The 25,559-nt window shown below is 43.8% G+C and overlaps 3 protein-coding genes across 3 annotated transcripts; all 3 read left to right on the top strand.

Annotated features, from left to right (window-relative positions):
• The first annotated feature begins 1,524 nt into the window (after positions 1–1,524).
• LOC119215797 (olfactory receptor 1E16-like) lies at positions 1,525–2,508 on the top strand. The gene has a single exon (XM_037468235.2). It carries the CDS (start codon positions 1,525–1,527, stop codon positions 2,506–2,508), a length of 984 nt encoding a protein of 327 aa, XP_037324132.2.
• Positions 2,509–5,517: 3,009 nt separating this feature from the next.
• LOC119215634 (olfactory receptor 1500-like) lies at positions 5,518–6,495 on the top strand. The gene has a single exon (XM_037467939.2). The coding sequence runs from the start codon at positions 5,518–5,520 to the stop codon at positions 6,493–6,495; it is 978 nt and encodes a 325-aa protein (XP_037323836.2).
• Positions 6,496–13,497: 7,002 nt separating this feature from the next.
• On the top strand, positions 13,498–14,481 carry LOC119215796 (olfactory receptor 1361-like). The gene has a single exon (XM_037468233.2). The coding sequence runs from the start codon at positions 13,498–13,500 to the stop codon at positions 14,479–14,481; it is 984 nt and encodes a 327-aa protein (XP_037324130.2).
• The last annotated feature ends 11,078 nt before the right edge of the window (positions 14,482–25,559 follow it).

Genomic DNA, 25,559 nt, shown 5'->3' with positions numbered 1-25,559 from the left:
CCAACATAACAGAGCATATCAACCAACCGAAGTGGGTGTGCAACAACAATCGATGAAGACAATAATGAAGTCCGTCAACTGAAACCAGATTATGGATCACACAAAACTCTCTCGGATCATTCTCGTGTGCAGCAATCATATCCAGGTGTTGTTCAGTCTCAATGCTCTCATAAAGAAAATAATGAAACATCAGCTCTCTACAACTTACTGCAAAGGTGAAAAGGAAAAAACAGGCTTGCTTATCCAACAACAAGCCTCTAATTCCCCTGGTGGTCAGTGGAGAGACCAAAACTTTAAGGCACTCGTTGACTTGTGTGACGATCCTCCCACTAAGCTGGCTGTGTTCCTGCTCTGCCAGGAGCTTCCTGGTGAGAGGAGCTGGGACTATGGCCTCGCACCAATTACTCTGATTGGGACTTCCAAGAAGTGTCGCTCTCTCACTGCAAGGGCCTGCAGAACCAGCCTCACCTTAAAATAAACTGTATATGGACAATGTTTGTGGGTGGCCTCCCTTTTTGTTGACACCTCTGAGCCGGGTGGTAACACTTGCCTTTAAGATCTGCTTTTAAGTTCAGGAAGTGCTAGGAAATATAGTTTTGATGACAGTAAGAACTCGAAAATATATATTGCAGTTTTAAATTTTGCATACTCAGCTCAGGAGAAATACAAAGCCTTTAAAACTGACACAGCTCATCTCTCACTAGTGGGAATCTATTTAATTCAAATATTAAAAACATTTACTGCAGGTTCAGCAATACATCCAAATGCCAGGATCATAAATCTCTCTCTAGCTTCTGTTTTTGAAAAAAATGAAAGTAAAAAGTTATAAAAGAATTTACACCTTTTCGTCCTTTGTGTTAAGGATTGTGATTTTGTAAATCACAATAATATATTTGTCATGTCTGAACCACTGTTATCTTTAGGGCCTGAGCCGACTGAAAGTCGGGCAAAGCCCTATTGAAATTGCAAGAATTATTGTAAATTAATTTTCCTTCACATGAAAACTCTCCAACCATTTTTTGGCGTACCAACTTTTATTAAAGAACTTTGTTGTGAAACACCTACAGAAATTGAAAGTTTTTTGAGCTGAAGACATACATATCAAAACTATTACACTGCTGTATAGTAAAAAAGCGCATGAGAAAGACTTCAGTCTGAGTGTGGTAATGCAGGAAGGGAGAGACATGAAGCTTACAAACGATTAACTTTATCTTAATATGTTGTTGGTAATCAGAACAAGTCAGCTGAGAAGCAAGTTAAATGTTTGGGTAAATGTAGTGCGATAAGTTTTTAAGACTGGAAAGGAGTTGGTCTGATCCCAAGTGTGTGATTGACAAGTGAGATGACACATTGACCTTATTGGAGATGAAGTCAGAGGATTTATAAGCCACTCATTTCAAAACATTCAAAGCTCAACAGGGCTTCATCATCACAAGCAGGACCATGATGACTTAGAACCGACACACCCAAGAGGACTACATCAACTGCTGCACTGAGGACAGAAAAGGCTTGACAGCTTTTACAATGAATTCATTCAACTCAGCTCTCGGGAAAAACATCACTTTTGTGCGTCCTGCTTATTTCATAATAAGTGGTTTCTCAGGCATACCTAATATCAAGTATTACTATGTCTTCCTGTGTTTTGTTTATGTTGTTTCAGTGCTTGGAAATACAGTTGTGATGGCAGTAATATACTTGGATCATAATCTGAGAACTCCAAAATATGTTGCAGTTTTTAATTTAGCTTTTGTGGACTTGTTGGGTAGCTCTGCTCTGGTGCCGAAGCTTCTTGACATCTTTCTGTTTAACCATCCCTACATCTCCTACAATGACTGCTTGACGTTTCTTTTTTTCTGCTTCACCTGCCTTTCCATGCAGGTTCTTAATCTGGTTGCACTCTCCTATGACAGATTAATTGCCATCCTGCACCCTCTGCACTATCAAGTGAAGGTGACCCACAGGTTCATGCTGTCTTTGATTGCCTTTTTCTGGGTCTTTGCAATTACTGTTGATCTTATTGCAGTTGGTCTTCTTACCAGACTTTCTTTCTGCCGGTCTGTGGTTATAAACAGTTATTTCTGTGACCATGGCCAAATATACAGGCTGGCCTGCAATGACTACATGCCCAGCGATGTCTTTGCTCTTATATTAATATCTTTAATTCTTTTTATTCCACTCTTATTCATCATGTTAAGTTATGTATGTATTGGTTATGCTTTGTCTAAAGTGGCCACAGCTCAGGAAAGATACAAGGCCTTTAGAACCTGCACAGCTCATCTCTCACTAGTAGCAATCTATTTTATCCCAATATTAATCACATTTACTGCAGGTTCAGAAATACCTCCAAATGCCAGGATCATAAACCTTTCTCTGGCCTCTATTTTTCCTCCCATGCTGAACCCAATCATTTATGTTCTACAGACACAAGAAATCAAAGGATCAATAAAAAAAATATTAAAAGTCAGAAAGGAATCAAAAATGAAAGTGAAGATAGTTATCATAAAATGACCAACTCTGTTTAAACTTTGTGCTTCCTGTTGATGTATGTGATTTTGAACATTAAAATAATATATTTGTCATTTCTGAATCACTGTTATTTTCTTATATCTTTATTCACATGAAAACCCCTCAACCATTAACGGGTGAACAAACCTTCATTAACAAACTTTGGTGTGAAACACCTAGAGAAATTGCAAATTCTTTGGAGCTTAAAACCTATGGAGCCAAACCCAGGTCAAAAGTTTTGTTCATTTGAAAAACAAATGTGAACCTGAAAGTTTAAGTTTTATTATTGAACACTGAATAATACAACACTGTATTCAAAATAAAAATAAGTGGATGAAAAATATTTTCTGGTTGATTATAGTTTTGACTTAGTTTTATCATTTTTCCGAATATTTTCCATTCTTCAGTTGTATTATTTTTTATATTTACTGTATTATATTTATTGGCTACAGATTTAGTATTTTCAGATTCAAAACGTATATTTTCACCTTCAGATATTTTTTTGCGTTTGAATCTTTTTTTTCTTCACATTTAGACTTTTGACCCTGATATGGCGTGAAGTGGCAGGGCATCAACTGTGAGGGGCGTGTCATCATAAGTGACAGTTTAACAAATAAGGCTTAGGACAGATTCGGACATCCCGGTTCAATAGTTCGTCAGTGAAGCGTTGTTAAAACACAAACGACACCTCTCTGTAACCGTAGTGATGTAGACAACCAGCTACAACCCCCAGGCAAATAAGTCCACATCGGCGCGGCCAAAGTGACCCCAAAGAACTCCACCGCCTCTGGGTGGAGTCTCCAGTCCCCGGGCCTCGGCCCCTGCCTCGACAGGGTGTCTGCCCCTTGGTTCAAGACCACTCAGGATCGCACCCCAGCCCGTGAGGGAAGCGTCTGTTGTGAGGATGACCCGACGACAGATTGCCCCTAAAACGGGCCCTTAGGCTAGAAACCCAGGGTGCCTCCCATATGACCAGGGCCCTCAGGCAGCGCCGAGTGACTTTGATCAGGCGGTGCTGGCTCCCCCTCGGGGAGAACCCTTTGGTCTTGAGCCACCACTGCAACGGTCTCAGGATAACAGGCCGCGAGGGATCACATTGGATGCCGCTGCCAGGAGACCAAACAGTCTCTGGAACTGTTTCACAGTGAGTGGCTGGCCTAGCCTGCTGAACAGCAGAGAGGATCGAAACTACCCGAGCGGGAGACAGGTGTCCTACGTGCTGGGGACAGCACACTTTTCCTGGTGTTGAGTCTCAGCCCCAGACGGTTGATGTGAGCGAGCACAACATCACGGTGTTTGGCCACCAGGCACTCGGAGGGCGCTAAAATCAACCAGTCGTCCAAGTAGTTCAAAATACGGATGCCCTGGAGACGCAATGGCGCCAGAGCTGCATCCACGCATTTGGTGAACGTACGGGGCGAGAGGGCTAGGCCAAAAGGAAGGACATTGTATTGGTAAGCTTTATCCCCAAAAGCGAACCTCAGGAACTTCCTGTGTCGAGGGAGGACGGGAATATGAAAGTAAGCGTCCTGGAGATCTACCGTGACAAACCAGTCCTCGGACCTGATTTGTGCCGCGATCTGTTTGAGAGTGAGCATCTTGAAACTCAACTTCGCAACAGCGCGGTTCAAACGGCGGAGATCCAGAATCGGACGCAAACCCCCATCTTTCTTTGGAACGAAGAAGTACCGGCTGTAATAGCCTGACTCTCTGTCTGGGGGGAGAACTCGTTCTACGGCTCCCTTCCGCAGCAGGGTCTGTACTTCTTGTTCCAACACCAGAGCCTGCTGGGGGTCTACCACCGTGGGTAGTACGCACGAAAATGCGGTGGCACCCTACCACCTCCGGTGGGGGTCACTCTCCGGGCCCTGACCCTTACGGTGTCAGGGCCTGTTGGACGAAGTCCTCTCCGCGGCGGCCATCCTCAGACCAGTCCAGCCGCGAGAGAACCTCGTGGAGCGTGGAGTTTATCCGCCACGGCCCCCAATGGCACCTCCAAAGAGGGTAGTGGGGGAGAGAGGGGCATCCAGGAGGAAGGACTTCTCCTGCAGGCTGGAGTGGCTCAGCCAAAGGTGCCGCTCCCGGTGTCGGAATCCTCTGTGAGATCCATTTGTGATCCACAGGAAGGCATCCGGGGCTCCGCCTCGGCATGAGCCGAACCGGAGCCGCGGGGAGCACGCCTCGTCGAGCCGTCCTCATTGAAGAGAGCTCGACGGGAGACGCGAGATTGCCACGGCAAATGCTCACAGTCTGCACAGCTAGCCCCCTCAAGGGCTCGCTGGGCGTGCTCCATGCCTAAGCAGACAACACACAGGTCGTGTGAGTCTCTGCCCGTAATAAATCAGGTGCAAGGGGGAACACATTGGACAAACCGCTCAGCCATTTCTATCTCAGTGGAAAAACTTCACACGTACTAGATGAAGGCACAGCGATGAATGGTCCTGCCCTTCGGGTCCCTCTATAGCGCACTGGTCCGGCGTCCCCGCCTATGACGTACCAGCTTGTCATTGGCTAGTTTTTACACGTGCTTCGTGACGCAGTCACGCAGGGGCGTTCCCACAGCGTCTTTACGCAGCTCGAGTTCCCTGAGAGGGAACTATTACATTGCTGTATAGTAAAAAAGCGCATGAGCAAGACCTCAGGCCGAGAGTGGTAATGCAGGAAGGGAGAGACATCTTTTAAATGATTAACTTTATCTTAATATTTTGTTGGTAATCAGAGCAAGTCAGCTGAGAAGCAAGTTAAATGTTTGGGTAAATGTATTGCGATATGTTTTTAAGACTGGAAATGAGTTGGTCTGATCCCAGGTGTGTGATTGACACATGAGATCAGACATTGATCTTATTGGACATGAAGTGAGAGGAGGATTTAAAAGCCACCCATTTCCAAATATAAAAAGCTTAACAGGGCTTCATCATCACAAGCAGGACCATGATGACTTAGAACCGACACACCCAAGAGGACTACATCAACTGCTGCACTGAGGACAGAAGAGGCTCGACAGCTTTTACAATGAATTCATTCAACTCTGCTCTCGGGAAAAACATCACTTTTATGCGTCCTGCTTATTTCATAATACGTGGTTTCTCAGGCATACCTAATATCAAGTATTACTATGTCTTCCTGTGTTTTGTTTATGTTGTTTCAGTGCTTGGAAATACAGTTGTGATGGCAGTAATATACTTGGATCATAATCTGAGAACTCCAAAATATATTGCAGTTTTTAATTTAGCATTTGTGGACTTGTTGGGTAGCTCTGCTCTGGTGCCGAAGCTTCTTGACATCTTTCTGTTTAACCATCCCTACATCTCCTACAACGACTGCTTGACGTTTCTTTTTTTCTGCTTCACCTTCCTTTCCATGCAGGTTCTTAATCTGGTTGTACTCTCCTATGACAGATTAATTGCCATCATGCACCCTCTGCACTATCAAGTGAAGATGACCCACAGGTTCATGCTGTCTTTGATTGCCTCTTTCTGGGTCTTTGCAATTACAGTTGATCTTGTTGCAGTTGGTCTTCTCACCAGACTTTCCTTCTGCCAGTCTGTGGTTATTAACAGTTATTTCTGTGACCACGGCCAGATGTATAGGATGGCCTGCAATGACTACACACCCAGTTATGTCCTTGCTAAGTTCTTGACAGTTCTAGTTCTTTGGTTTCCACTCTCATTCATCGTGTTAAGTTATGTATGTATTGGTTATGCTTTGTCTAAAGTGGCCACAACTCAGGAAAGATACAAGGCCTTTAGAACCTGCACAGCTCATCTCTCACTAGTGGCAATCTATTTCATCCCAATATTAAATACATTTACTATGAGTTCAGGAATACATCCAAATGCCAGGATCATAAACCTTTCTCTGACCTCTGTTTTTCCTCCCATGCTAAACCCAATCATTTATGTTCTGCAGACACAAGAAATCAAAGCATCAGTGAAAAAAATATTAAAAGTCAGGAGTAAATCCAAAATGAAGAAAGTTATCATAAAATGAAATCTTTTGGGCTTTGTTTTGACTGTTGTGATTTTGTATATTAAAAATGAAATAATATTAAGGTAAATTAAAACAATGTTCTTATTTTGGGTTTTGTGTTAACGATTGTGATTACATACATTAGAACAATTTTTCAGAGTTTAAAAATATATATTTAGACATGAATTTAAGCATGTTTTAAGTGACACAATAACAACATGTCAATAGATAAGGAAATAAGGGTTTCTTTGGTTTACTATCCACAATATACGTGTGGTCTGTTTTTTGTTCTGTCGGTTCTCATTGTCTGTCACTTTAATGTTTTCACTGTTTCTTATTGAAAATTTGTGACCCATCAGAAGGTGTTTATCCTAAGTAACTAAATGTATATTTTTTCTTATTACTTTTGCGTTTGTGAACCTGCAAACGTTCACTGTAAATTTGAATATTTGTATAGTTTGCATTTTATCTTTTATGAACCACTGTAATGTTTTCTTTTAGCTCAACCCTCCTTCAAATTAAACCTCTCCAACCATTTATGAACGTACCAACTTTTATTAAAGAATTGTGATGCACCTACACAAATGGCAGACTCGGAATACATTTTTTTAAACTTTGAAAAATGTTTTGACTTATTTCTTCATAGAGAGGTTGTCATCAAGATGTGAAGTTCAATAATCACTACTATGACCAATTGTAAGGCTCTTTGTCTTTTTATTGTGTCAATGCAGCATGTATGCATATTATTATTGATGCCTGTGTGGTGGGGTTGAACGTGTTGTGTTATTAAATTGTAGGTGTGTTAAATTCTCTATACTAACAGTCTATCCTCCTTTGGTCCAATGCTGTACAATCCTGTGCCGTACAGAGAGAACATGCTGCTGTTTTGCTATTTTAATTTTGTAGTCCTATGTTTTCTTTGGGTTACTTTCTGTTTTCCTAAAGTGTTTTGTTTGCAGTGTTTGCTGTCTTAAGTCCACTTGCCTTTTTTAAAATAAATTGTGGCAAACCAGGGGGAGCTCCAAGCTCCGGTTGTAAGCAGGCTGAGGTAATAAGGGGGATATACATCCTGTGCAGGTGCTCCAGCCACTAGGAACGTGGAACTGGTCACACCTGCGGCCTATCAGTTAATCAGAGCAGACACTAGAAAAGGGGGAGATGGAGACCGATGGGACGAGAGACCGGGCGGCCCAGATGTTTGAGAAGAGGTAACAATCAGGACCCTCTCCTCTGCCCCTAACAGGACGAAGACGCTGGCGCCACGTTGGAGAAGACGGGGGGACAGTAGTTATTTCTGTTGGAAGTCGGCCTAGAGAGCCAAGTTTTTGACCTGGTTATTAAAAGGACCCTTTTTGTTTGCAATTACTGCCACTGATCCTCTTGTTTTACACCTGAATCTGCCCCCCCCCCCCCCCCCCCGGGTTACTACAAAATCTTAACCCAGTTTTTAGTGATTTGTGTTTAACTTGGTTTTATTGTCTGTTATTAAAACCTTTTTTCGTCTCTGCCTAAATCCACAATAACTTACATACGTGTCTTTGGATCTCTATTTCTCAGGGTGTAAATCCCCATGGCCAGTTGTTGGTTTTACCTGGAAGGCTGTTATGACACAACCAGATTGTTATGAAACAACCAAAGAAACCCTTATTTCCTTTCTTGCAGTTTTCATACCTTCTAATGTTTATAGAAGTAAAATTGGAGTATAAGTGTTACGCCTCCACCCCGGCTCGGAAGAGGAGGTGGGGCGTAACTGCCCAAGACCACGCTTGTTGGATGCCGGAACCCGTACGCTATACACTACAATAGCAATCAATTAAAAAAAACACACGCAGCTACAAAAGCACAGAACGGTGGGTTTATTTTTCCACAAAATAATAATGAAAAGAAATAACCAGTACATACCATATAAACACACACAAAATGGTAGACAGGGGATAGGAGGGCTAACAGGTAGCAAGGCCTGTGGAGTAGGGCGGTGCCAGCGGTCTGTCAAAGCAAAGAAACAAAACAAAAGGACCCTGAGCTTCCCTATTCCTCTAATCCTACCTACCACAATCTACCCTATCAAACCACTTACCTAAACTGCTACAAAAACTGGGTGACAGCCACTGGCTTCTAACCTAGTGTGTCTAACAGAGGTTTTTCCTACGTGTGTATGTAGACCCCAGGGTATCTTACCTAGCCCTGCTCCACACAGTTTTAACAAACAACATAAACCAAATAAATCTCTCAAAGTTTGTCGGTCAAAGTTTGTCTCTCAAAGTTTGTCTCTCAAAGTTTGTCTCTCAAAGTTTGTCTCTCAAAGTTTGTCTCTCAAAGTTTGTCTCTCAAAGTTTGTCTCTCAAAGTTCTATCCCAACAACCCTCTCAAGCAAGCTCTCTCAAACAAACATTTATACAGGAGAGCCGCGCTGGATTGGCTGGAGAATCACCTGCCACGCCCGCATCGTCAGCAGCAACTCACCGCACCTGTGAAGCACAGATTGAAGCAAAAAAAGGATGGGGGGGGAGAAAACACAAGCAGCAGCCGGACGTAACAATAAGAAACAATTCTTTTAAAATGAAAACATCAGGCTTGCTAGTGTTATCCGTTATGTGTACTGTTGCCAATGTGACCTTATGTAGCAGGCCGACTTCCTTTGACCAAATAAGTTTAAGGGAAGTTAAACAAGTTGAAGTAACAACTAAAAATGGTAAAATTCGGCAGAAATCTTGACTGTGTGGCCGAAACTGCCCATAGATGTTGCAATATACACAGTTTAAATATAGTATAAGTAGAAAACCTTTGGGATTTCTGGCCCTAATGAAACTCATTGATCAACACACCACCACTTAAAGTAAATTTAGTAGTTATGATGCTGAGCACTTCATTCTTATCTTAAACATTTTAAAATACCCAAGTGGTAATGGGATGGCATTGCAGCTCTCTCCACACCAAATATCAAATGAATCTACCCAAAATAATATGATTAAGGCACATTGTTTTCTACAATATGAGAAGTACAGATTTCTGAGCATAATCTACACAGGTGGTAAACTAGCTAACGCAGCTCTGTGATGTAAGAGTGACAGAGAGGAAGGAAAACCATGGCTTGACTAACTATCTCAAGGTAGTGCCTGCCCACGTTGTAAACGTGTCTCTAGCTGTGTCTCAAGTCACAAGGCTGCATCCTTGTAGCCTCCAGCCTTCAGCAGCCTTCGCGGTAGACCTGGGCTGAGACCTCCAACAACGCATAGCCTGAACCGAACGGTCTCCGAAATGGGGCGGTCGGGCCTACATAGGGGACTGTCTGCTTGCGTCATTAGCATTACCTCTGCTGCTCCTGTTGCCTAGCAACCTGCCGAGCTTAACAATAAAAGCCTTAAAATCCAAAATACTTTTTAAAGTACAGATAAGATGAACTCAATTCATTCAGGAAGATATGCTTCTCCTCCGGAGCGTGATATAATTCAGGCTGTTACGTAATTTAAGTGATTTCATAAACTAAAGCGTGATGCTGGGACGCAAAGGCAAGATCCCATGTGTCCTCCAAATCGGCTCCTGGAGGGCTGCGTGCCTTGACCGCGTTACGAGGAGCCAACGCAATGGGACAGGCAAGTCACAGCCGAGTCAGCGGAAGTGATGTATGCCGTGGATGAAGGCGTCCTTAAGGATGCAGCCTAGCGATTTTGAGACACAGCTTGTGTCAGACTATGTAAGGGAGAGACAGAGAGTGAGTGCTTTCAAATGACTGTGTCGTCGTCATGGAGACTGCAAAACCGGGATTTTACCTTGAACCCTCACCTCAAACAAGTTGTTGTAACCGCAAAACTATAATACCAATCGAAAAAAGAGATGTTGAGAGAACGCTTGGATGTTATGTATGTCTCTGCGGGTAATAATACGGCTCTAATGACAGTTTCCAAAATGTGTACCTTCTGCTTTCTCTGAGAAATAAGTCACTCGATTTGCATTGGTCCTTATGGAGCGAGAGTTGTTGTTTCCCCTTGCGGTTCTGTGGTCAAATGTGTAGTCTGTTGGATTTCAAAAGTCAGATATTCAGGACCAAAACCAAATGACCAAACGTCTTATGCAACAATAACGCATGAAGAGTAATATTTGTGGACACGTTTAATTTAGCGATTTAAGAATATTACTTTTACACACATTATAAACGCAGGAACGGTCTCACATTTTTCAAAAACTTGAACTGTGATTACAAGTAAGCCGTAGGAGGTGTGTGTATGCACTTTTGGCTCAATAGAGTCAAGACTATTTCTTACTTTTGAAGCTTCAAATAATTTTTCAATGTTGAAGTATACGGAGTCATCATGGCCGCAAAGTAAAAACAAAACTCCATTCATTCTGATTGAGAATTTTGGCTCTGTTTTGAGGAATTCATGGGAAACTTGTCAGTACTTTCTAATAGAAAAGTCAAGGCACACGATTACCGATGAGTCCCAACACTTGGATGAATTTTGAGGCATGTGCAAGCAACGCTGCGGGAGGAGCAACGTGGCAAACTTCGTATGGAAGGAGAATAATAAAGAAGAAGTACTCCGAATAATACAGAGCTTCGCAGGCCACACTAAGCAGTCGAATATTAATACTCCACCTCTAAAAAGCCAGAGTAAATGAGTCCTATTAAACATCTTCATGTTTGATCTCCACCCTATTGTCACAACGTGAGTAACATTGTTAGAGCCATATAAGTGATGACTTTATTTTGGCTTACTGTAGCTACTATAGTATTGTGTAACGCACCACAAGAGACAGGAGTGAAACCCAAGCGCAGAGCGCAGCTTTATTGTGGAAGTACAGACAAGGGTTAGGCGTGGTCGAGTCCAGTAGGCGGGCAGAGGGTCGAAAGCCAGGAGAGCGGGGATAAACAGAGGCACCGTCAGGGGGTCAGGCGTGGTCGTATCCGGAGTACAGGCGGGTGGTCGAAAGCCGGGATTACGTGGAGTTAGGCAGAAGTACCGTTGAGGATCAGGCAGGAACGAGGTCTGGGACAAACGAGAGGTCAATAACAGGCAAGAACAGGAGATCGGGAAAACGCTCGGAATGTGATGGAACATGCACAAGACTTCGCAAGGAGCTTTGGGGAGTCACAGGCTTAAGTACAGGGCTGGCCCTGATTAGTGACGAGCCCCAGGTGAGTCGGTGGGCTGATCCCAGATGGCACAAACCATTATGGCTCAAAACAGAGGGGTGACTGAGGTCCCGATCTTCGCACCTCAATATTCCGGGGACGGGGAGCGTCTGCCTGTGACATATTGAAGCATGTCAGAATTAAGAAGCTAACTTGTAAACAAGCAGAAAGCTGATAGTAAAAAGGCCTCTGCTGCAGCATCAGTAACACTTGAGGCTAAGAGTGGTAATGCAGGAAGGGAGACTACTTGAGCCTTTCAAATGTCAAACTTTATCTTTTGTTATTTTGTTAGTTATCAGAGCAGGGCCCCGTTCCTCATACGTGGCTAACTGAGCTAGCCGGATCATTTTTAGGATAAGCAGCAGATAAGCAGATTTAAGATAAGCAGATCAGGTTTTTCGGTTCCCCGAAGCAGGCTAAATCCCCATAGCAACACATCAAAAATCTAGTACCTGCTCCAGCGCAATTTCATTTGAGCAAGCTAGATTAGTTTGCCACTCCCAAAGAAAGGGCAGCCCTCTACCTCATTAATGAAGGAGCGATATGAGTTAGATTAACGCCTTATAGGAGAGAGTTCTCTGACATCACAAAACCTGTTAGGACATCACGATGACATCATGTACGAGCGCCATCGATGCTGAAGACAAGGAATCATTCATTTACATGATTTTTTCGTTATGTGGTGAACACATTGTCTCAATTCTCTCATACGTCTCATTTTCTCAAATGTCTGATTATGGATAATAGATATATACTGATTCACCCATACACAGATTCTCATAATAAAACTTCTAATTCTATATCAGGAGTATTCAACTAAAATCTGAAGAGGTCCAGTTATAGAATACTTTTAGAAGCAAATGTCCGGAAGATCATAATATGAATACTTAGCTTGGTTAAATAGAGGAATAGAGTTGTATCAACATTTGACTAACAAATCAAATGAATTTAGTATGATTCTAAAACTCTGGTCAATAGTTCTATATGGTCACTCATAGACATTGTGGCAACCCAGGGGAAGGTAGGCCAGATTCAGGTATAAAACAAGAGGTTCGGAAGCACTAATTATAAAACAAAAAGGGTCCTTTTATTAACAAGGTCAGAATAATGGCTCCTTAGGTCAACTTCCAACAGAAATAGTCATTGCCCCTTGTCTTCTCCACCGTGTCACCGGCTCCTTCGTCCTGTTAGGGGCAAAGGAGAGAAGTGAGTCCTGGTGGTTACTTCTTCTCAGCTACTCCTCTGAGTGGAGGGTCACCTCTGTCTCCTGTTGCTTATGTCTCCGTCCATCTATAAGTGTCTGAAACCCTCACATCGGCACAGGAAAAACTCCCCAAAAAATGAAAAAGCATTTGATGGGGAGTATAAAGGGAAGAAACCTTTAGAGCTACAGAGGAGGATCCTTCCCCCGGGATGGAGAGACAGCGATGGATTAACCGAATGAACAACGTGAAAAAGATGTACAATACATTCAATTCAAACGATACAAATGATTCAAATACACATATTATCTCCTTTCATGATCATCTCCTGCTCGTCAACGGAGAAAAAAGACGCTCTTTAAGTTAATTTGCCCTTTGACAAGAAATCTTGGACAGGAAACTTATAAATGAGTAACTTTATCTTAATATTTTGTTGGTAATCAGAGCAGGTCAGCTGAGAAGCAAGTTATATGTTTGGGTAAATGTATTGCGATACTAAGACTGGAAAAGAGTTGGTCTGATCCCACGTGTGTGATTGACCCGTGGGATCAGACCAACTCCGTTCCAGACATTGACCTTATTAGCATGAAGTCAGAGGAAGATTTATAAGCCACTCATTTCAAAACATCTAAAGCTCAACAGGGCTTCATCATCACAAGCAGGACCATAGATGACTTGACAGCTTTTACAATGAATTCATTCAACTCTGCTCTCGGGAAAAACATCACTTTTGTGCGTCCTGCTTATTTCATAATAAGTGGTTTCTCAGGCATACCTAATATCAAGTATTACTATGTCTTCCTTTGTTTTGTTTATATTGTTTCAGTGCTTGGAAATACAGTGGTGATGGTTGTAATTTACTTTGATCATAATCTGAGAACTCCTAAATATATTGCAGTATTTAATTTAGCATTTGTGGACTTGTTGGGTAGCTCTGCTCTGGTGCCGAAGCTTCTTGACATCTTTCTGTTTAACAATCCCTACATCTCCTACAACGACTGCTTGACTTTCTTTTTTTTCAGCTACACCTTCCTTTCCATGCAGGTTTTTAATCTGGTTGCACTCTCCTATGACAGATTAATTGCCATCATGCACCCTCTGCACTATCATGTGAAGGTGACCCACAGGTTCATGCTGTCTTTGATTGCCTCTTTCTGGGTGTTTGCAATTACTATTGAACTTGTTTTAGTTGGTCTTCTCACCAGACTTTCCTTCTGCAGGTCTGTGGTTATTAACAGTTATTTCTGTGACCACGGCCAGATGTTCAGGCTGGCCTGCAATGACTACACACCCAGTTATTTCTTTGCTCTGTTCTTAATAGTTCTAGTTCTTTGGTTTCCACTCTCATTCATCATGTTAAGTTATGTATGTATTGGTTATGCTTTGTCTAAAGTGGCCACAGCTCAGGAAAGATACAAGGCCTTTAAAACGTGTACAGCTCATCTCTCACTAGTGGCAATCTATTTCATCCCAATATTGATCACATTTACTGCAGGTTCCCAAATACATCCAAATGCCAGGATCATAAACCTTTCTCTGACCTCTGTTTTTCCTTCCATGTTAAACCCAATCATTTATGTTCTACAGACACAAGAAATCAAAGCATCTGTGAAAAAAATATTAAAAGTCAGAATTGAATCCAAAACGAAAGTGAAGAAAGTTATCATTAAATGACCACCGTTGTTTATATTTTGGGCTTCGTGTTGAGCATTGCAATTCTTTACATTTAAAATATTATTTAGGATATATTTTTAATATTTAAACATGAATTTAAGTTTGTTTTAATTTACTCTAATAACAAACTGTGCATGGCAACTTTGTGGTGATTTAAGAGTTTTATTGATTTACTATGTACTGGTTTACGTGTGGTCTGTTTTTTGTTCTGTAAGTCAGTTAAACTGTTTGTCCGTGTTTTTCTTTGTTTATTAAAAACCTGGCCCATCTCATGGCACTCGTCCTAGAAATAAACATTTTATTCATGCTGGTGTGCTTTTGTGTTTGTCACCCTGAACATATTTATTGTACATTAAAACATGACTATGACTACAACCAATTGTAAGGCTCTTTGTTTTTTATTATGTCATTGCAGCATGTATGGACATTATTTTTTTTTTTGCCTGGGCCCTGTTCCTCATATGCTGTTCAACTAAGTCGATCAAATATCGCATTATCCAGCTCAAATTAACTAGATGAATGATGCCAGGCTATCTTGTTTCCTCAAAGTCTGATCCATGCTCAAACTGTCTCGTTGAGTTTAACTAGATGTCAATCACCGAAACCAGAATTTTTTAACAACGACAATTAAAATTTAAGGAAGGGTGTCTTGTTTCTCCCCTTACGAGCAGGATATGATCATGACCGCATATAAGGTGATAATATGTGTATTTGAATCATTTCTGTTGGATGAATTGAACGTATTATGAATCTTTTATGTTGTTCATTCTGTACATTACATGTCATTTACCTGGGGCTTTTATCCACAATGACTTACGATAAGTGCATTTCAAGTGCATTTCAAGGATACAAACTCAAAAGAACAAGAAAAGGCAATTTCATTAAATAAGCAGATTTACACCTTGCTATAGTACATCCATCGCAGTCCGTCCATACAGGGGTAGACATCCTCCTCTCTCTCTCTAAAGGTTTCTTCCTTTTATTCTTCCCATCGGATGCTTTTTCCATGTTTTCCTGTGCCGATGTCAGGGTTTAAATAAAATGAATTGAATCAAATAACCATGACAAAAACGGACACCACTATCCTGCAAGGGTTACAAGCCCGACAAAGTATCGCACACAAGTTATCAGGAATCAGGAAACCTTTATTGCCATTATATGTCAGACATACATGCGCAAGTGTTGGGAAAATGTATAGTGCCTCATCACTCAAATCAATTAGATTATTTTCCTTTAAACGTCCATGCTGTCAGGGGGCTTCGTGGAATTTATCATAATCCAATGAGATCATAGAAGATAAAAACAAGCCTAAAGAGTGAATAGTATATTGGCTACATGTACTACACCAACTTATCTATGTGTAAATATGTATTCATCAACAACAAGCATCCAAAACGTTTATTAAGTGACAAATAAATGATTAATGCATTTTGTGCTCTTCGTAAAGTTCTTTACGAAGAGCACAAAATGCAGCGGCTTTCCAAATGTGCTCTGCATGGCAACACGGTATAGACATGGACAGTATGAGAGACATTATGAGAGAGTGTGTGGGACATTGTTTGAGACAGTCTGTGCATGATATCTACAACACATTATCAGCGAAGATGACAAATATTCAGAGACTAAGCAAAAGTTATCTGAATATTTTTCTCCCAAGAAAAACGTACTGTATCAAGTATACATCTTCAGCTACAGGAAACTATGAGAAAATGGACAGTTATCATACTAGGCCAAAGATGTTAGCTAGTGTTGGGATTTCCGATACCTCGGAGTTGGTTGATGAGAAGAATCTGACACGTCAATCAATCAAAGTTAAAAAAGTTAATATTTATTTAGAAGAGTCAGATACATTGAGCAATTCTCTGCAGATATATCTGGAGACCCTAGCACGCATCAAAAGCGATCCCTCCCAGAGTCTGTCTGCTGTCCGACTCTGACACTTTTATAATCTCCTCATGCCCTTGGATGGTTGTTGCACGGAAGGTTCTCTGTGATCTCCCCTCTTTGCCACTCTGTGCCAGGTGTACTGTGTCAGAAAGTGATTTATCGTCACGCTTCCTATACTCCTTCATCCCTCAGTTTCCATATTTGCCTTATATGGTCACAGCATTATTTCCTGCATTGTCACAACATCTGCTCTATAAGAAAAAGAATGTAAAAAGCACACAAACAGGAACATACATCTCACACTAGGAACTGTGGATTTACAGATGTCGGTGCAACGATTAAAATGCAAATCATACAAACCTGTTCCTCATCCAGGCTGCGCAGAAAAGCGCTAAGGGAACCTGAACTTGGCCTAGAAGAGCTTCTTGATCATGGAAGAACACTTGAGGTGTCTGAAATGTAAGCAATTGGCATAGAAAGAGGCGCAGCAGCTACGGTGGATCGAAAGACTGCAGAATCATCCAAACAACAGTCGATGGTGAGAAAAACGAATGACAACAGTTGCAGGAACTGTGGAGGTAAATATGAAGGCGAATGTCCTGCTAGAAGCAAATGTAACCGGTGGGTTGTCTGTCCCTAATGAGCCGCCGTAGAGGGAATTCCCCCCCAAGCCGGTACGTAGACTTCCGCATTCCATTACATTAGCACTCGTATATAAACACACAGCAGACACCCGTACTGACGCTACATCCCTGTGCCACTTGCGCCAATCGTGGTCCCTGGGGCGGGTATTCCTCTCACTGCTGAAGGCCTGGTAGGTGTGTTTGTGCTCCTCATTTTTTAGTGAATTCTCAGTTCTCCTTTTTGTGTTTTAGACGCTGGCTCAGACTGCTGCGTGTGTAAAGGAGGCGGTCTGCTATGACGTAGCCGCTCTCTTGTAGTCATACTAGGTAATGCCAGTTTACAAGTAGAGAAGGAATATTTATTACATGTGTTAACTCTTTTCTTGTCCTTACAGGCGCTGAGTGCCTTGCAGTTTTTTTATTTGGGTCTAATTGGCATTTAATTTCGTTTTTTGTTGTTTCTTTACTTAATTTACTTATTTACTATTTACTGTGTTTGTTTGGTGCTTAGTTGATTTTAATATATTGAACCCTGTGATTGGGTACTTGTGCTCATTGTGTCTTTTCCTGCTCAGGGTCTGGTCCGGGCGTGGCTTCTCATGGTGGGGGGATTTAGTGATAGAGTTGCTCACTGCTGCGCCATCACTCCTTTTGAATGCCGTGGTATTTTGCACTTCCCTTCACCACTTGTACAGTTTTAGTTTGCCTCTTTTTCTTGATTTGGTGTGTATGAATGTGTGGCACGGAGCGTAGTGAGTGCTCTATTCCAGCCCCTTAGTCCTCCATCGTTGTTGTGGCCGCTACTGGCCAGCCCTGAGTATGGCTCTCTCTCTTTCTGGTTCGCATTGGAGCACATAGATTATAATTGGTATTTTTAAATGATTATATTCAATACAATGAAATAAATATATATATATATATATATATATATATATATATATATATATATATATATATATATATATTCCGATTTTTTAAGTCTCATTACGCCAAATAAATTGCTCAAAATTGTATAATTTGTGTCTAGTCAATTACTTGTTGCATGCCACCATCATTGTCAGGATCGCGCGCGGTCACAATTGGCGTTGCTGGCAGGATGGCTGGGATGCAATAGTGATTGTACTGACTTGGGCGATTATTCTGTATGTTTTGTATTTTTTTTTGTTTTTGTCCAATTAGACCCAAATAAAAAAAAACTGCATTGGTCATCGAGGAAGCCAGCTGGACCTCCACAACGGCAACGGCTCCTACTGTCTCCTGTACTTTCCTCACCCCTCAACAATCATGGCCACGGAACAAGAGCTCAGAGACTTGGTCCAGCAGCTCCAGTCTGAAAATGAACGGCTGTTAGCCGCTTCCAAAATGAACTCTGGAGCAGCTGCCCCGAGTTGCTCCAATGACTGTCCAGCCCCCCTATCTAATGTCCATTCCAGCGATGGGGAGTCTATGGAACGCCTGCTGTATATTCCCAGAGAACGCAAGTGCCCGCTCTTCAGGGGGACTTCTGGGATACCCATAGAGGACTGGATAGAAGAAATGAGGGCCACACTGAGGACTAGACGACTGACTACTGTAGATCAAGCATATTTTGTATTTGACCATTTGGAGGGTGAGGCTAAAGATGAGATCAGGTACAGAACAAGAACAGAGAGGGAAGATCCAGAAAGAATTATGTCTATTCTGCGGGAGTTGTATGGCTGCGTACGTTCCTATGTGTCCTTGCAAGAATGTTTTTTTTCCAGAAAGCAACAGGAAGGAGAGTCACTGCATGAGTTTTCGCATGCCTTATGTTGTCTTATGGAGAAAGTCGAGCGTTGTGCTCCCAGGAAAATGGCAGACTCCCACATCCTCTTACGCGACCAGTTTGTTGAGCACGTCCTAGATCCTAACCTGCGCAGGGAACTAAAAAGGTTAGTGAGGGAGAAGCCTGAGTGCACGCTGTTGGAGGTTAGAGCTGAGGCCATGAGGTGGGAACGAGAGGGTAGACCAGATGAGCCACGGGGTAGGAGCTTTTCAGTCCCATCCTTCAGCGCTGTTCATTATTCCAGGGCCCGCCCACCTAGCCTAACGGCAAACTCGGAGTTCACAGAGCTGCGACAGCTTCTAGAAAAGCAACAGGAACAGTTAAATCAACTGACCCAGGGGTTGTTGGCATTGCAGACAGCCCCCCGACCTCCAGTCAGGCGACCTAACACCTTACTGTGCCTTCGCTGTCAAAAACCCGGCCATTTTGCTCGGGAGTGTGATAATGAGCGGTTCATTCCACAGGCTCGGCCTCAGCATGTGGCCGCTACCTCTGCTCTTCAGGAGGCGGGAAACTTCAACCCTCTGGTGTAAGGAGCCAAACATCAGAAGGGGAAGGTAACGGCTCACAGATACAAAGGCCAGGCCCACATCGCCCAATTGACCGCCTTATAGCAGCATGTCCGGAGGTAACTGTTAGCTTAGGGGGAGTAACTGCTAAGCTGCTCCTAGACACTGGCTCAATGGTTACCACCTTGCCAGAGAGTTTCTTTAGGCAGAACTTTAAAGGCACCCCTAAATCCTGTAACTGGCTGGAGCTGACTGCAGCTAATGGCCTTGACATCCCTTATGTAGGCTTTATTGAGATGGACGTGACTGTATTTGGCCAGGTTGTACCGAACCGGGGTATTCTGGTTGTTAAGGACCCCCCAGGGACAGGTGAGGTAAGAGGAGTGTTGGGAATGAACATAATAAAAAAATGTTATCAAGTGTTGTTCAGTGGGCATGGCCCTAACCTCTTTGACCTCCCTGAAGTACAGCAGGCATCTGTAGCGTTGCAGCAGGCCTTGTATCATTGCCACTACACTGAGACCACAGATTTGCCACCTACGAGCAGTGTGGCTCGAGTGCGAGGTAGGCGTCCTGTCATTATTCCTGGGGGCTCAATGAAATTGATTGCTGCCACATGCTCTGCTCACTTTAGTCAGTCTACAGGTACAGTCCTGATCGAACCGGTGGATATTGGCCAACCCCTACCTGAAGGCTTGTTGGTCTCACCTGCAATGGTCACGGTCGAGAAAGGTACAGTTTACATTCCGGTTGTCAATGTAGGGCAAAGAGGGACTGCACTATACCCTCATCACCCGATAGCAACACTAAGCCGAGCAGATGTTATTAGCATGCCAGATGGAATCTCATTCACACAGCCACATAGTATAGGGGCCACAGTCTATTCCCAGGCCGCTTTATCTGACTCTGTTAGGGGCCAGATTGCATCACTAGACCTCGCGTCACTAACTGATACCGACCGGCAACGTGTATTCTCCCTCTTGCTTGAACATGAAAAGGTCTTTGCGTCATCTGATTTGGACCTGGGCTGCACCTCCTTAATTACCCATGACATTCCACTAAACGACGATGCCCCAATCAGGCAGAGATACAGGCGCATACCCCCATCTGATTATGATGAAGTTAGGGCACACATTCGTCAATTGTTGGACAACAAAGTCATTCGGGAGAGTTGTAGCCCCTATGCTTCGCCGATCGTGCTTGTCCGAAAAAAAGAGGGCAGCTTAAGACTATGTGTGGACTATAGACTCTTGAACAACAAAACTAGGAAAGATGCTTTCCCACTTCCTAGAATTGAAGAGTCCTTAGATGCCCTCTCGGGCGCAAAATGGTTTTCCACCTTAGATTTAGCTAGCGGCTATCATCAAGTGGCAGTAACTGAGGCAGACAAAGCTAAGACCGCCTTCTGCACCCCATTTGGACTGTTTGAGTTCCAGAGGATGCCATTTGGTCTCTGCAATGCCCCTAGTACCTTTCAACGGCTAATGGAGAGGCTGCTAGGGGACCAGAACTGCCAGTCCCTGCTGCTATATTTAGATGACATCATTGTGTTTTCATCCACTGTGGAGGAGCATCTTGACCGCTTGAGGCTGGTTCTCAGTCGCCTCCAAAAAGAGTCACTCAAGGTGAAACTGGGCAAATGTAGTTTCTTCCAGAACAAAGTGGGGTACTTGGGACATGTCGTGTCGGCAGCTGGGGTATCTACGGACCCAAAGAAAATTTCTGCTGTGGAGAAATGGCCTACCCCAAGCACAGTAGCCGAACTCCGCTCGTTTCTGGGGTTTGCGAGTTATTATAGGCGTTTTGTAGAAGGCTTTGCCAGGCTCGCGGCCCCCCTGCACCGGGCTGTAGCACAACTGGCTGGCAAGAAAAACCGCAGAGGTCGAGGTGTGTCCCTGAATGATGCATGGACCCCACAGTGTGACTCCAGCTTTGGAGAGCTTAAAGCCAGGTTGGTGTCCTCTCCGGTGCTAGCATATGCAAATTTTAACCTTCCTTTTATTTTAGAAGTGGATGCCAGCCATGAAGGCCTAGGAGCTGTTCTGTCCCAGGAACAAGATGGCAAGACCCGTCCCATTGCATATGCCAGCCGCAGCCTACTCCCAGCCGAAAAGAACTACAGCTCTATGAAACTGGAGTTTCTTGGCATGAAGTGGGCGATGTCAGAGAAATTCCGTGAATACCTGCTGAGTAACAAATGTGTAGTGTGGACTGACAATAATCCCCTCAGTCATCTGGGAACGGCCAAGCTGGGGGCTACGGAGCAGCGCTGGGTGGCAGAGCTGGCCGTTTTTGACTATGTGGTGAAGTATCGCCCTGGCCGCACCAACCAGAACGCAGATGCCCTCTCCAGGCTACCTCTAACACACCCCCCAGTTTCATCTCGTCCAGGTACACTAATCCCAGTGGAAATCGACAAGGCAGTACGGCCAGAAAGGGTGGCTGTTCAATCCGCCATCTCTGCCTTGCCGGAACGAACTCCCGGTGACTTGGTAATCATACAGCAAGCAGATCCTCTTATCTCTTTTGTGCTTCCCTATGTTCAGCAGCAACGGATGCCAAGCCTGACCGAGCGACAAGACAAGGGTCCTGCGTTGAAAGAGTTACTACGCCAGTGGGACCGGCTGCGCACCCGAGACGGACTATTGTACCGGGCTTATCAACGATCAGATGGAGGGGAGGAGGTCCTACAGCTGGTGTTGCCAGAGAGCCTTCGCGCAGAAGTCTTGGAGCAGTTGCATACACATCACGGTCACCAGGGTATTGAGCGCACAACTGAACTGGTACGGCAGAGATGTTACTGGCCTGGTATGCGGTCAACAATCCGTGACTGGTGCCTGCAGTGTGAACGATGCTGTCTGGCCAAGAGCACAGTGCCACGGGTACGCGCTCCAATGGGTCATTTATTGGCCTCTAGCCCAAATGAAGTCCTGGCAATTGATTTTTCGTTTTTAGAACCAGCTCAGGATGGCAGAGAACAGGTGCTAGTGATGACAGACATTTTCTCAAAGTTTACCCAGGTTGTTCCTACCCGGGACCAGCGTGCCGCCACCGTTGCTGGTGTTCTAGTCAATCACTGGTTTTACAAATTTGGAGTCCCAGCGAGGTTGCATTCAGACCAAGGCCGCAGTTTTGAGAATGCCATCATATATCAACTTTGTGATTTGTATGGCATTAAAAAGACCAGGACTACGCCCTACCACCCGCAGGGGAACGGGCAGTGCGAACGTTTTAACCGGACTTTGCATGATCTTCTTCGAACCCTTTCGGCTGATCAGAAGCGCCACTGGCCGCAATACCTTTCCCAACTCTTGTTTAATTACAATACTACTCCGCATCAGTCAACAGGCTATTCCCCTCACCACCTTATGTTTGGCAGAGAGCCCCTGCTCCCCGTGGACTTCATGTTGGGTAAATTCAAGGACCCAATCCCCGGGGAATCCAGCCAGTGGATCAGGGAGCACCAACGACGGATGCAGGTGGTTACAGAGAGTGCTAGGGAGCACATGCGGGCGGCTGCTGAACGACGGAAAGGGAGAGCTGACAGGCAAGCGCAGGAGGAAATCTTGCCGGTTGGACAGCATGTTTACCTACGGGACCACTCCCACCGAGGAAGATCAAAAATCCAGGACGCATGGGCCCCAGAAGTATTCCTGGTAGTCAAGCCCCCTGAGCCCGGTGGGGTGGTATATGCTGTGGCCCCGCAAGAGAGACAAACTGAGGTACGCCACGTCCATAGAACCATGCTTAAACCTGTGCTTGCTAGGTGGCAATCTCCTAAAACGAGAAGAGGAACATCCCCTGCGACCACCAACAGCGAACCTGAGGAGGAGGGCCTCTGGCTAGCCAGCGACGCTCCAGGCAGACCACTCGCAAAGGAACCTTGCATCGGAACTCCGGTGGAAGCAGAGGTGGATCCACCAGTTCAAGAGAACCAGAGTTGCCCAGTGAACTCTGACCCCCCGTCACTTAGGAGGTCCAGTCGAAGGACCGCTGGCCTGCATTCAAATCCATATAATCTGCCAGCTAGATGTAGGGGCAGAGGCAGGGCAGGGGCTATAACCTCCTAGATACAGTGCTGTCCAACCACCTTCACACATTGCCGATAAGATTGTGGTATTGTCGGGCCGCCAATTCAAGAGCCCCGGGGTGAATGTAACCGGTGGGTTGTCTGTCCCTAATGAGCCGCCGTAGAGGGAATTCCCCCCCAAGCCGGTACGTAGACTTCCGCATTCCATTACATTAGCACTCGTATATAAACACACAGCAGACACCCGTACTGACGCTACATCCCTGTGCCACTTGCGCCAATCGTGGTCCCTGGGGCGGGTATTCCTCTCACTGCTGAAGGCCTGGTAGGTGTGTTTGTGCTCCTCATTTTTTAGTGAATTCTCAGTTCTCCTTTTTGTGTTTTAGACGCTGGCTCAGACTGCTGCGTGTGTAAAGGAGGCGGTCTGCTATGACGTAGCCGCTCTCTTGTAGTCATACTAGGTAATGCCAGTTTACAAGTAGAGAAGGAATATTTATTACATGTGTTAACTCTTTTCTTGTCCTTACAGGCGCTGAGTGCCTTGCAGTTTTTTTATTTGGGTCTAATTGGCATTTAATTTCGTTTTTTGTTGTTTCTTTACTTAATTTACTTATTTACTATTTACTGTGTTTGTTTGGTGCTTAGTTGATTTTAATATATTGAACCCTGTGATTGGGTACTTGTGCTCATTGTGTCTTTTCCTGCTCAGGGTCTGGTCCGGGCGTGGCTTCTCATGGTGGGGGGATTTGGTGATAGAGTTGCTCACTGCTGCGCCATCACTCCTTTTGAATGCCGTGGTATTTTGCACTTCCCTTCACCACTTGTACAGTTTTAGTTTGCCTCTTTTTCTTGATTTGGTGTGTATGAATGTGTGGCACGGAGCGTAGTGAGTGCTCTATTCCAGCCCCTTAGTCCTCCATCGTTGTTGTGGCCGCTACTGGCCAGCCCTGAGTATGGCTCTCTCTCTTTCTGGTTCGCATTGGAGCACATAGATTATAATTGGTATTTTTAAATGATTATATTCAATACAATGAAATAAATATATATATATATATATATATATATATATATATATTCCGATTTTTTAAGTCTCATTACGCCAAATAAATTGCTCAAAATTGTATAATTTGTGTCTAGTCAATTACTTGTTGCATGCCACCATCATTGTCAGGATCGCGCGCGGTCACACAAACAATGCAAAAACTGTGGTAAGCTAAATCATTTTGCTAAATGTTATAGGTACAAGAATGAGTACCAAGTAGGCGGGATGATATGATTCTGTAAACAGGTCACACAAATGACACACAGATCTTTCACACCTGGTCATTGCACCTCCTTCCGCAGAATTTGGAAATGGCACTCAAACGCTGTCTAATTGAGCACCACCCTGCCTCCTGCTGGCTACAGGCTGGAATGTACATTCTATACAACTTTAGGTATTTCAGTTACCTTTACAAGTTATAACATTTCTATGAAATATACTGTTCACTTTAAATTATATTGTTTATAAATGTAAGAAAACACAACTCTAAAACTAACTAATTATATAATTATAAGTTAACAGTGAACTAACAACATGTTTTAACTGACGGTTTTATCCAAAGCGACTTACGCTAAATTGTAACTCATGGCTTACATTTTGCCTGGGGAGCAATTGGGAGTTAGGTGTCTTGCTCAGGGACACTTTGACATGGCACACGGAGCAGGATTCAAACCGCCAAGCTTGCGGCGCCCAGCGCAACACACTACGCCATACATGCATCAGACATACTGCGGGGGGTACTAATTCCCAAAGCCCTAAAAGACAGTGTTACAACTAGCCTACAAAGGACAGCAGGGCATTTATCAAAACGAAATCACTACTTAGAACCAAGGTGTGGTTTCAAGACATCGATCACAAAGCAGAAGCAGCAGTACGCAGATGTCTCGTATGTCAGGCCAATACACCGGTTACACACAAGGAGCCGCTAAAAATGTAAATTCTGCCAAAAGTTCAATATCAAAGTGTTAGTGCCTTCTGGGTGTCTAATGGACACGTGGGATCAGACAATGACCTTATTGGACATGAAGTCAGAGGAGGATTTATAAGCCACTCATTTCAAACATTCAAAACTCAACAGGGCTTCATCATCACAAGCAGGACCATGATGACTTAGAACCGACACACCCAAGAGGACTACATCAACTGCTGCACTGAGGACAGAAAAGGCTTGACAGCTTTTACA

Source organism: Pungitius pungitius, chromosome 16, assembly GCF_949316345.1.
Source record: "Pungitius pungitius chromosome 16, fPunPun2.1, whole genome shotgun sequence".
NCBI classification, from domain to species: domain Eukaryota; kingdom Metazoa; phylum Chordata; class Actinopteri; order Perciformes; family Gasterosteidae; genus Pungitius; species Pungitius pungitius.
Note: the sequence above shows the minus strand (reverse complement) of the source record. Positions and strands in the feature narration are given on the sequence as shown.